This window comes from Phyllostomus hastatus, unplaced genomic scaffold (genome assembly GCF_019186645.2).
Source record: "Phyllostomus hastatus isolate PE091 unplaced genomic scaffold, TTU_PhHast_1.1 phas_contig_150, whole genome shotgun sequence".
In the NCBI taxonomy this organism is placed as follows: domain Eukaryota; kingdom Metazoa; phylum Chordata; class Mammalia; order Chiroptera; family Phyllostomidae; genus Phyllostomus; species Phyllostomus hastatus.
Window position 1 is genome coordinate 27544219 of NW_025333611.1, and position 12480 is coordinate 27556698.

The 12480-nt window shown below is 37.0% G+C and overlaps 1 protein-coding gene across 2 annotated transcripts in view; it reads right to left on the minus strand.

Annotated features, from left to right (window-relative positions):
- Positions 1-12480, minus strand: part of LOC123805981 (ankyrin repeat and KH domain-containing protein 1) — a 108372-nt gene that overhangs the window by 5374 nt on the left and 90518 nt on the right. For both annotated transcript variants that reach the window (XM_045818913.1, XM_045818920.1), the window contains 7 exons: positions 12247-12363; positions 9989-10163; positions 8766-9222; positions 7937-8083; positions 5295-5444; positions 3509-5121; positions 204-380 (listed from right to left, as the gene is read on the minus strand). In XM_045818913.1, coding sequence (XP_045674869.1) covers positions 204-380; positions 3509-5121; positions 5295-5444; positions 7937-8083; positions 8766-9222; positions 9989-10163; positions 12247-12363 — 2836 coding nt within the window. The remainder of the gene's footprint in view (positions 1-203; positions 381-3508; positions 5122-5294; positions 5445-7936; positions 8084-8765; positions 9223-9988; positions 10164-12246; positions 12364-12480) is intronic.

Consider the following 12480-nt stretch of genomic DNA (forward strand, 5'->3'; position numbering starts at 1 on the left):
ACATTCTGGGCTTGGAAGAAGAGCTTGACCCTACTCAAGTTTTCTACCCTACAAATGACTGGCCATTTTTGACATGATTGCAATACAAACTTTGAGTATCTGCATACCATTCAGAATACTAAAGTTAAAATAGTGTTCCCTGAAACAAACAGTTTAACAACTTATTCAAGGCTCTTAGGAAAGAGTTCCTCCAAGATCCCTACATGAGTTTGAGGCGCTTGTCCAAGGATGGGGAGAAAAATGTTGTCTGTTGAAACTAGGAGTCCCGACGGGAGCTGGCGCCTGCAGGAAAACACGCGTTCCTGGTATGCCGGAAAAACTTGTCAGAGGAGCAGAGGAGGAAGACGGGGAGCTGCCTGATGGATCAATGGATGGTAACCCTGAAATAAAACAGGTCCGAGATATCCAAATTAGCCAAGGCTTCAAAATGGAAAGTCCAAGGTTCATTTTATTTCTCTTTAAAGAAAAAACATATAGTTAATTTTGTAGATCACAGCAAAAAAAAATCCATTTATGTATTCTTATCCATTTATGTGCTCTATAGCCCAAGCCCATTTTTTCTTGCAGTCCGGAAGTGTATCATCAAACAGCACCAGATATAGAAAAAGTGAGCCCAATGTTTACAAATGGCAGCCACCGGGAGTATGTTCTACATAAATTTCAAAGCTTTCACTGGAGGCAACATGAAATGAGAGCACGTTGTGACTAATGATATCTGTCAACAACTTCTGCTTTCCTCTTTTGTGGAAAACCTCGAAGTGCAGATGTGCATCTATATTACCATAGCCATTTTCTATGGACGATGAGTAACAAAACCTACTGTTTCCTGCCTCACACGCAGGAAAAGCATTCTATTAAACTAAAAAGCATACTTTTAAACTAAAGATAATTTCACTATGCCAATAATAAAAACATCGACTACAACATCAAGTTTTTCTATCTAGTTTGCATAAGTTTAAATTTAGCAGTCTTCTCAAATTCCATTGCTTTCTCTGAAGAAGATACTTGGGAAAGGGAACAGGGTCTGGAAAAGGGTTATAAGTGCTCATTTCAGGAAAAAGTAGTTAATATTAACAAAAACTTGTCAAAACTTCTTTCAAGCAGGTCTTATTCATGTGTTTACAGTATATAATCCGAAGGCTTTTAGTATATTCACAGGGTTGGGCAACCATTACAATCAGGTTTAGAACATTTTTGTCTACCCTAAAGAAAACTCTGTGTGCATTACTTGTCAGTCTCCACTGTCCTTTACCCCATATCCCTACCTGTAAGCAAGCACTAACAAACCTTCTGTCTCTACAGATTTGCCTGCCTGTACTGTAAATTTCACATATTTGGAATCATACAATATGTGGTCTTTTGTGACTGGCTTCTTTCACTTAGCATACTGTTTCCAAAGTTCATCCATGTTGTAACACAAAGCAGTACTTCCTTTCTATTAAGTAGAAATTATAATATATTCTATATTAATACATTATAATTTCATCTGTTATATATAATAAAAAATAGCATCTCATTACATAGATAGGCCACATTTTGTTTTCCCATTCATCAGTCAAGAAACAGTGGGTTGTTTCCATTTTTTGGCTGCTATGAACAATGATGTTACTAACATTTATGTTTTCAAGCAGGCATATGTTTTCTCTTAGGTATACCTAGGACCAGAATTACTAGAACCTATGATAACTGTTTAAATTTTTGAGGAACTGTCAACCTTTTTCCAAAGTGGCTGTACCAATTTACATCTCCATCACCAGTCTTGAAAATTTCGATTTTTCATATCCTTTCTCATCTTCTTAAGTACTTTTATTTCTTCTCTGTAAACTGGTGGAGAGGGGATAAATACTATCCATGAGAGAAGAGCACCAACAAAAGAAACCATACAGGCAGCTAAGAAAGGAGGCCAAGCTTAATCAATCCTGGACCCCAGAAGAAGGGTCAAGAATTAATGCTTGTTTTTTATTATTATTTTGAATCATCAATATATTATTTTGATGTTATAGAAATAATTACAGTCCCAAAATGAAACAGATGATTTCCTTGACTTTTTTCTTTTTTCCAGACATACATGATTTGTACATTTTCTGGGATGTGGTATGTGAACCACAAAGGGCTCAAACACTGGAAGTGAGGGCTCTGAGGTCCAACTCTGGCTAAGGTACTCTGAATTCGTATTTTAGTGCCAGTCGAGTCAAGAATCAATGCCTTCTATCACATCATGAGCACTGGCAATGCACGCTTCTTTTATTCTGGGGCCTTTGAAAACCTCTATTACTTTTCCCAAATTGAAAAGTTAAAATAGAGACCTATTTACAAAAAAAGAAAAAAAAATCTTAGAGAATACTTTGGACCATAGGTGGTCTCATGTAAGCTTACACTTCTATTTGAAATATGATACAAGAGTTATGTTTTCCTGAAAAGACAAGTAAATGGAAGCATATCAGAAATGAAAGCTAAGGGTCTACTATAATCATAAACTCATAAATTTTATTATTTTTATTTTTTAAAGATTTTATTTATTTATTTTTAGAGAAGGGAAGGGAGGGAGAAAGACAGGAAGAGAAACATCAACATGTGGTTGCCTCTAATATGCCACCTACTGGGGACCTGCCCTGCAATTCACGCAAGTGCCCTAGACTGGGAACTCATACATTTTAAACAACACAGATCAATTTATAATTAGCAAAGAGGGAAGGATGGTATATAGGACAATTTTCCAACCCTAAGAAAAATGCTAAGTGGCAAAAATTTTTACTCCCATTCTAGGTTTGTCAGTTTCTATTTTGTTCTTCAGAATAATACAGATTTGAGTGAAATCTGGCTCTTCTAGAGAATAGATTCTGGTTTCCCAAATATCTCCAAGCCAACACTGACCTCATATCTTTCTATATATTTCTTATAATGCCTCAGCAGCTAATTTCTGATTTTGAGGATAAACAGCTGAATCTAAGCTGATCTTTTTCAAATAGCTCAAGGAAGACTGGATGTCTTCAACCAGTTCCACCTAATGTAAATAACGGGAGTACTATTAAATGACATCATTTAATATTCGATCAGAGAACCCAAGGCTGAAAACAAAGAATTAAGATTATGTGCTGGTGCCCAAACATCTCTGTAACTCAAACTTTTTAAATCTGAGAAAAGCAAGCAATCACTGTGATTTTAAAGTCTGTAAATTTGGAGTCCTTGAAGCATCTGGCCCAAGACCTGTGAGTCTTGTTTTATTAATTTTACCTTATACCAATTGTAAGAAAATGGACTGACACAAGGTCGTTGCTACAGGGACAGAGATCATATAGAGAACATAAAGCAGCTCAGTGTATGTGAGTGACTTACAGCTACTGTCTTGCCTAGTCAATCAGCAATCATTAAAGCGTCTTTATGAAATACTCTCATTTAAGATTATGCAGTATTATACACAAAATAAAGATTTTATTATTATCTTAGAATATTAGATTATGCTATTAGAGCCCCAAACTGAGCTGCAGTGCTGGCTATAATAACTTACCAACTGGGCTAGTAGAAACTCTCTGGGAAGGTGGTCTGAAGCCAGGTGCCTTAGAGTTGTCAGGGTGCACGTTTTCCAAGTGTCCAAGTACAGAGTTATTCAGGAACGCAGACTGAACAGTGAAAGAGGCGTCTGCAGCAACTCGTGAGGACAGTGGACCATCTCCCCAACCCTGGTTGGCTGGCACCTGACTGCTATCAAAAAGACTACTGAAGTGATTGAACAGTGTGGCTGGGCCAAATGTCGGTGGCAACGATTTATTTGCTGGGTTAATGTGCATCTGAGAACCATTCATAATGTTCATGGCTGAAGAAAGCTGCACTGCAGCTGGTGGGCCTTGAGGTGGTGTTAAAGGAACTGGATTTGTAACAAAAATAGACTGGGGATCCTGGTGTATAGTTGCATTTGGTACCACTGAGTAAAAAGAATTTCTGGGCTGCATTCGATGAGAAACTCGAGGTGCTGGTATAGCTAATTGAGGTAAATTATTGGTATCCTGATTATCAGCAGCAACCAATCTCGGTGATGCCAAAGTCAATGGAGCAGGTTCTGAATTAGACACGAAAGGCGTTGACATGGAACTTAAATCAGATACACTGGATGGCTGGGCTTCCTCCTGTGTGTTGTTGGAGGGAGGAGTGGGACTACTGGATGCGTGAGTTTCTGGGGCTCCTGGGGTGTTACTGGCAGAGCTATTGCAGCTATTTGCAGTTGAAGATGGGGCACACAGGTTTGCCATGGGTTGGTCCTGTGTGGACACTTTCTCTTTGGGGGGTGGCATGGCAGAGAAAGACTCCATCTTTTGTGAAGAAAGCTGTGCTTGAGGAGTACTTGCGGGTAGAAATGTGGTGGGAACTTGCCCACTAGTGACAGGGGCAGAGGAGACTGAAGGCAGGGAACTACAAGTGCTTGTCACAGAAGATATCACTGTTGCTGGAGGACTTGTCTTAGGCACACAGGCGAACAACTGCTTTCTGACTGATGAAGGAGTCCGGGTGTTAGTCATACACAGTTGCTGACTGGCAGCAACGACCGAAGAGACAGTGATAGGACAACTGGCAGTAGCTAGTCCAGCAGACTCGGAGGGTAAAACAGTTCCATTCTGGTTAGGTAGCCGGGCTGTGGTATTATGCTTTGGAGAGCTATTTGTGTTGCCAGGATTCACAGGTCTCACTGGGAATGGTCCCCAAGTGTTAGGAGAGGGCGAAAAGGATCCTCCAAACTGGGCCATAGGTAAGCGAGGATGCCGGATCTGTTGCATAGTCTGAGCGGCCAGCAGGGCAAAATGAGGGTGGGGATAAGCTAAGGGTAGGGAAACTGGGAAAGAAGAACGTACATTTGTTGGAACATTCTTATTAAGTTTATTGGTGGGCTGGAACGTAGACAATGTTGTTGCTTGCGAAGTTACAAGAGTTGGAGCACCCAAGGGAAATGCATTTTTACTGGAAGCTGCTGTGGTGCCTACTCCAGACGAGAAGTTTGTGTGGACGGACTTGGTGCTGGTAGGTGTTCTGATATGATTTTTAGGAATCAAGTCTTCCAGTTCCTTAGCAGGATCTTGAATAAGTGCATTGATAAGTTGAACTGCATATCTTGTTGATTCTGTACCACCCCTGGGGAGAAAACAAACAAACAAAAAAAACAAAAACAAGATCAAAAACATAAAAATCCAGGTGATCTTTACCATGAAAGAAAATTCTTGATTCTACCATACCTAACGAAAATATGTTTCTAATGAAATTTAATTTCCACACAGAATTAGCCAATATACATTTTCTACAATTACCTTATTGTGATCATTCTCTCGCCATTCTTATCTTTTTGTTTATCCACATCAATATGGGCACCAGTAACATCTTGTATTGCAGTGATATTGCACCCTCCTCTTCCCATTATCCTGGAAACCACTGAGGCTGGAACAGACAATTTCTTTGACCTAAGAAATGAAGACCACACATGAGCTTACGAAATAAAATGTCTCTGAATAGTCAATTTATTTATAAAAAAGATGTCTCAAAAAAAAAAGATGTCTTAGTAAATATGTTCATGGACATCTATAGAACAGTATTACTTAAATCTTAAGAAAAAACTGTTAGGAGTTTTTTTACCTTAAAAACTGACCTCATTATATTTAATTTAGTAAAGGTAGAAATTACACTGCCATTAAAACAAAAATTATATTTTATTTTCAAAATTTTAAAAAATATTTTATTTATTTTCAGAGAGACAGATCTTAAAATCAAAGATCATTCCTAATTTCCAAAGAATTGTTCTGAGTGAAAGAAGCCAGAATAAAAAAGTAACATGCTATATGATTCTATGCATATAAAATTCTAGAAAATGTGAACAGTTTAAAGTGACAGGTAGGTTGGGGGTGAGGGGCACTGGGAAGAAGGCAGAAGGAAGGGACTACAAAGGAGCATTAGCGAGCATTTATAGTGACGGGTTTGCTTATGATCTTGATTATGGCCACAGTTCTTGGATGGGAATTTAACAAATTGTATACTTCAATGTATCCAGTTTATGGTATGCCAATTACATCTCAATAAAGTTGTTTTTTAAAATTTTATTTATTTTTTAGAAAGATGGGAAAGAAAGGAGAGAGGGACAGAAACATCAGTCAGTTGCCTCTTGCACACTCCCAACTGGGGACCAGGCCCACAACCCAGACACGTGCCCTGACAGGGAATTGAACCTGTGACCTTTCAGTTCATAGGCCAGTGCTCATCCTCTGAGCCACACCAGCCAGGGAAAAACAAAAATTATATTTTAATCACTTATGATCTAAGCATTCAAATTTGACCAAAATTTCACATGCCAACTAAACTTCAGTGACCATACATATTGACTTTTCCTAAATTAAAATGCATACCATATTGAGCCCTGGCTGGTGTAGCTCAGTGGATTGAGAGCAGGCTGCAAAACAAAGGGTCACCAGTTCAATTCCCAGTCAGAGCACATGCCTGGGTTACAGGCCAGGTCCCCAGTGGGGGCCACATGAGAGGCAATCACACACTGAGGTTTCTCTCCCTCTCTTTCTCCCTCCCTTCCCCTCTCTCTAAAAGTAAATAAATAAAATCTTTTAAAATGAAGACCATACTGTTAAACTTCATACTGAATAACAGAGGTTAGCTTATCAATAACACGACTTATACTCAGCAATAAAGAATAAAGTCTTGGATTTGAACTACATAAAATACAACTTACAGGTTTCACTCACCTCCACTTGTGTGTGAGGTGAGTGAAGCCAGAGAGCAGATTAGAAGCTGATACTGTGTTGGCTTATCAAAGAAACGTAGTGTTTGCTGCCACAACCAGATGAGAACAGCACCCATTATTTTCATGTGGTCATTGGTGGGCCCTAAGATTACCCCTTTGAGGGAGGGACCTTTAAGCTCAAAGAATACCCAATGGCAGCCCCTAAAGTACATTTCATAATCAAAATGTATTTCTTAATACAGACAAGTTGGAAAGAATATATTTAGATATTCTGAAAGCTAAAGCATGGAGTAGGCTATATGCCACGGATAATACTTAAATCAAACTGGTCATCAGGTGTGCATCATGTCTCCTATCCTGCCGAGACTTCTTCCTTCCTTGTTTGCATATATGGAAACAAAGTCTTGGAAACATTACAGATTAAAAGACCACATATCTCATTCCTTTGGTGATTAAATGCACACTGGCAAATCTATGTCTTTTTTGGATTCCCAGTTGTAAAGTGTGAGCAGAGGCTAGAAGTATCATCTGGATAGTGTGTACCATTTGAAAGCAGTGGACTCTCTCTGTTTTTATTCATTTCCCTCATCATGTCTTAAGTATAAGACAGGGTGAATGAAGGTGGTTGTCAAGGTTAGCTGCAGGGGTATGTGTGTTTTTCTTTCTATTCTTTTGAAGAGGAAGGTGGTTTTAATTTTACAGGCTCCTTTCCCCCCATTTTATGGTGATCTAATTGCATTAAAAGCAGCTAACTAGTTCTTCAGAATATGCTCTCTAGCCCAGTCTAACTTAATTTAAACACTATAAATAGATAACCTTAATTGTCTGAATCAAAATGGAACCCACTAAACAAACATCACAGCCCTCACTAATAACACTGTGACTCTGTTGTCAGGTGCTTTTTCTTAAGAAGAAGCTTGTGACCATTTTACATGGTTTGTAAACTTCTGTAAATCTTATTTATAAAATCTTATGTTTTAATAAACTTTGTTTTGTTACTCTAAAGACAACACTTGTTTCATATAAAACAGGCATGCAAAATTTATACATTGCTTCTAATTTTGCATTAGCCTACCCTGGATTTAGTATGACACTGTAGTTTAAAATAACTACATTAAAACTACTCATTAATTAATTGGGTAACCATCTTGCAGAGGAGAATCTGTACGGTCTAGGAAAGTTAGAAAAGATAAGACTAATTCTAATTACCTTCGTACAACTTCTTTCCACCCCTCTTCTCTTTTTTGCCCCCTTTTAGGGCTCGTCAGATTCAGTTTTATGTTTGGAGAGCTTAATGGCAATGACACTGACTTGTAGCTTGCTGATAAGGAATTAGGATTCACTTCGCCTTCAAGTCTGAGAACAGAGAAGTATCAAGTGTAATAAAATATACATTTTAAGTCAGAAAATGAAGAGATTGTTACTTTATGGACAAAGTTATACTGAAATGTTTGAATTAAAATTTGACACATCAAATTATCAATAATTCAGAAAAAAAGAAATAGGGCAAAGAGTCCAACACCTATTTTAGTATAAAAATGATTTAAGCCCTGGCTGGTGTGGCTCAGTGGATTGAGCACCGGCCTATGAACCAGGGGGTCACTGGTTCAATTCCCAGGCTAGAGCACATGTCTGGGTTGCAGGCCAGGTCCCCACTAGGGGGTGCATGAGAGGCAACCGCACATTGATTGTTTCTCTCTCTTTCTCCCTTCCCCTCTAAAGAAAAATAAGAATCTTAAAAAAAAAAAATGATTTCAGAAGCCAAAGTTGTACTATAATCAATAAAAATAACATAAAGTCAAAATATGCTAATATTTTCAACTTCAAAATGGAATCATAAAAATTTTTAATAATTTCATTTCATAAATAACACATGACTAGGAGATTGATAAATTTCACTTTTGAATACTGAAGACAGATAATGAGGTAGACTTAAACTGTTTAACACAACTTGTGCTTGAAGAATAAACTTCGAATGATTGTGCCAGGTACAAAAAAGGACAGGTGGATGTTGAGTTAACAAATCAGAAAGTTTTACCGTGTTTGAGTTTTAGAAGTGGCAGTACTTGTTTTTTCTTCTTGGGACGGGAGTAGCAGCGGGGGGTATCTCCGATCACCAGAGGAATTCACATCCATAGTGAAGTTTAACTCTTGGCTTTTACCACCACTGCTACTCTCACTGTTGCAATCTGCGCTGTCCAAGTTATCCGAATCACTATTCCCGCCTGTACCACCACCTCTGGGTTCTCCATTTATTTTATTTTTATCTGCCTTTTGCTGCGCTAAGGATATATTTTGTTCTGGTAATATTAAAGGTGCGGTGGGAGGGGTCTCTTTCGTTTTGTTCTTCTTATTTTTCCTATTGGTGCTGGGGGTTGTCACCACGTTGGCCCTTTTTTTCCCAAATGCATTTGTGAACGTTGCAGACGTTGCAGAGATTCCGATTGTGGTGGTGGTGGTTGCACTAGGAGGCTCAATGGGAACTTCTTGCTCCACTAAAATTATCAGAAAGGATAAAAATCACACTGAAAGCTACATATCTCAAAACAAATTATTATAGATATATCTAATACTTCATAACAATTCAGTACCTTACATACTATTTTCCTTTCACCACTATTTACTAGTAAATAAAGAAATCTTTACTGTTGTTAGAATACACTATATCACATTTTGATGTCTAAATTGGTATAAAATATTAATACCATTAACATTCTTAAGACCTGAAATGCTAGTCTCATGAACTAACCACAAATCACAATACAGTTTGAATTTAGGAAATTTTTCAAATAGGATTTTAGAATTATAACCAAAATAAGATTATTTGCCTACCACAAGCACTGTCAGACTGTACAATAAACAACTCTTTGAGATTAATAAACCTCAGCATTGCAGAGCCTCGAGCCTTAACCTTAACTAAAAATTTATTGAGGAACTGGACCTCAACCACTTTCCAATGGGGGAGGAGCTTGTAGAGAAGAACCTGGCAAACGTCTCTCACCATTTTGCTTTTAGGATATACCAATGTTTTACAGGGTGACTTAAATTATGATACAACTGAACTTCCTTCAGTCATGTTTGTCTTCCCCTTTCTGTTTCTCTGTATCACTTTACAATGTAATGTATTTAGAAATATTTACTGTAAGAGTCAACTGTCCATTTCAGATGAAAGTAACTGAATATTTAACTAGGATTAATCAGAGTAAAAAACACTCAAAATAAAGCTGATAAACATAGGAGAATTTTATCATTAATTCTCACCATCTTCATCATTCTCCTCTTCATCTTCATCTTCTGGTAGTTCTGAATTCTCCTTGGGTTTGTTTTCTTCATCTTCTTCCTGCTTCCTTTTCTGCTCTTCTTTTTTCTTTTTTCTCTTTTCCTTTCTTTTCTCTCTTTTAGCTGCAAGAGCCTGCTTTCTACTCTCCTCTCTTGACTGTGAATAAAGTAGATGTATCATATTACCAACAAAGCAATAATTTAAAAGAAATAATTAAATTACATATTTATAAAAACAACAAAAGAAAAAATAAATAAACCAGACATGAGAAATAAGTTTTTGTGCTTCAAAGGAACCATTAAGAAAGTAGAAAGACAATCCATAAAAAAAGGGGGAATCTGCAGATCGTACACCTGGAAAGAGGCTTGTACCAAGTATACACCAGCCCTCCTTTATCCAGTTCGATTTTTTGCAGTTTCAGTTATCCACAGCCAGACCATATGGCCTGCAAAGCCTAAGACATTTACTATATGACAATTTATTTGTAAAACATTGCCAATCCCCTATGTTAATGAGAAAGGGGCTGAGGACTGAAAGAAAAGACTGTATATTTAATTAAAAATCATTTCATTACTCTGTTGGCATAAACCCAATTGGCTATTTAGAGGACTGCTGACTATACACTTGGGCAGTTATACAAAAATAAAAATTATGTATGTGGATGGGATCGTAGTTGTCATCTAACTTCAAACTTTATTTAAAAATGAAGATAGTTTTTCCCTTCTGATTTTAACTGTAATCAAGTTTATCATGGAGGTATTAAAATTTTTTCAATTCTCTAATTAATAAGACTTTGAAGGTTTACACTTTTCCCCCTATTATAAACAATGCAACAATAAATAACCTTATACACATTCCTATCGTTCAGCATCTATCTATCTTAGGTAAAATTTCTGTAAGTGGAATGGCTAGAGTTAAGGGTATTCACTTTTTTTTTTAAATATTTTTATTTATTTATTTTTAGAGAGGGAAAGGAGGGAGATAGAGAGAGAGAGAGAAACATCAATGTGCGGTTGCTGGGGGTTATGGCCTGCAACCCAGGAATGTACCCTGGCTGGGAAGGTATTCACCTTTTTAATTGATTCATTTGTCAAAACATCTCTGTTAACAGTTATACTCATTTATACCATACATTAAAAAAATCATACCAGAGTGCTAATTTCTCCATAAGCTTTGCCATCAATAGCTATTACCAGACCCTTAAACTTAAAGCTTTGACAGTCTGGTCAAAAAATTTAAACCACTCTTTTATTGTGTATTTCTTTTTTTATGATATTAGGCATTCTCTACCTCTTTATGGAACATCTGTATTTCTTTTTCTGTGAATTGCCCATTTGTGTGATCATTTTTTATTCTGAGCAAGTTCTCTTTTTTTCTGATTTGTAAGCAATCTTTTCTTCTGTTCTTATCTTCTAAGTTTTGTTTTGTATTTTTTTAAACTAAGAACTGCTGCCAAAATTTTGCCATTTCTCAAAATGATCATATCTTTTTTCTTCCTTTAATCAATAAAATATCATCTCTTGCATTCCTAGAATGACTAATCATGGAGTTTGTTCTTTTACTATAAATTCTGGATTCAATAACAACACGCTCATTTTCCTGGTAAGCAGACTGAGTCTCAGAGCAGTGGTCTCGTTTACTTAACTGTTTCCATTTTACCACACCTCCTAGGATAACTTGACACTTAGTCTTTAATTGAAGATCCAATAAACCACTTATAGCCCAGATCTTACAATAAATAATTTCCAACGTTTTACTAAATTTCTTCTCAGACTAATGTTAAAACCACTTAGGCAGTAATGTCATTTGGTAAATTGTGATCTGCTTGAAAACTAGTCCCTTACTGTTATGGTTCAAATATTTTTTATGAATAAGTTTGAATCAGAAAGTTATTGTGGCTTGACAATTTATTAATCATTTCCTTTGTAAGATATTTTGTTAAGATTATTGATCACGTAAGTAGCAAATTTATCTTAGATTTTCAACAATTTCTTAAAAAGATTTTATTTATTTATGTTTAGAGAGGAGAAGGGAAGGAGAAAGAGAGGGAGAGAGATATCAGTGTATGGTTGTCTCTGGAGCACCCACCACTGGGGACCCAGCCTGCAACCAGGCAAGTGCCCTAGATTTGGAGTCGAACCTGCAATCCTTCAGTTTCACAGGCCAGCACTCAACCCACTGAGCTACCCCAGCCAGGGCTCAACAATTTCTAATAAGGAAAATTATTTTTCTCACTCACCTTTTCCAGATCAAGTTCCTTTAAAAGAATACTTGCATTCTTGTTGGCTTCTGCAGCCTGCTGGTCTTTAGCCTTCACAATCGTCTCAACACACTGGTGACATTTTTTCAACAATTCCTATAGTGAAAAATGGAATTATGCCAATATAGAAACACATAACATAAAATGGTCAAATCTAATGAGTTGATTAGCATACTAAAACCCAGGGCTTAAAGCTCAAACAATTGAAAAATC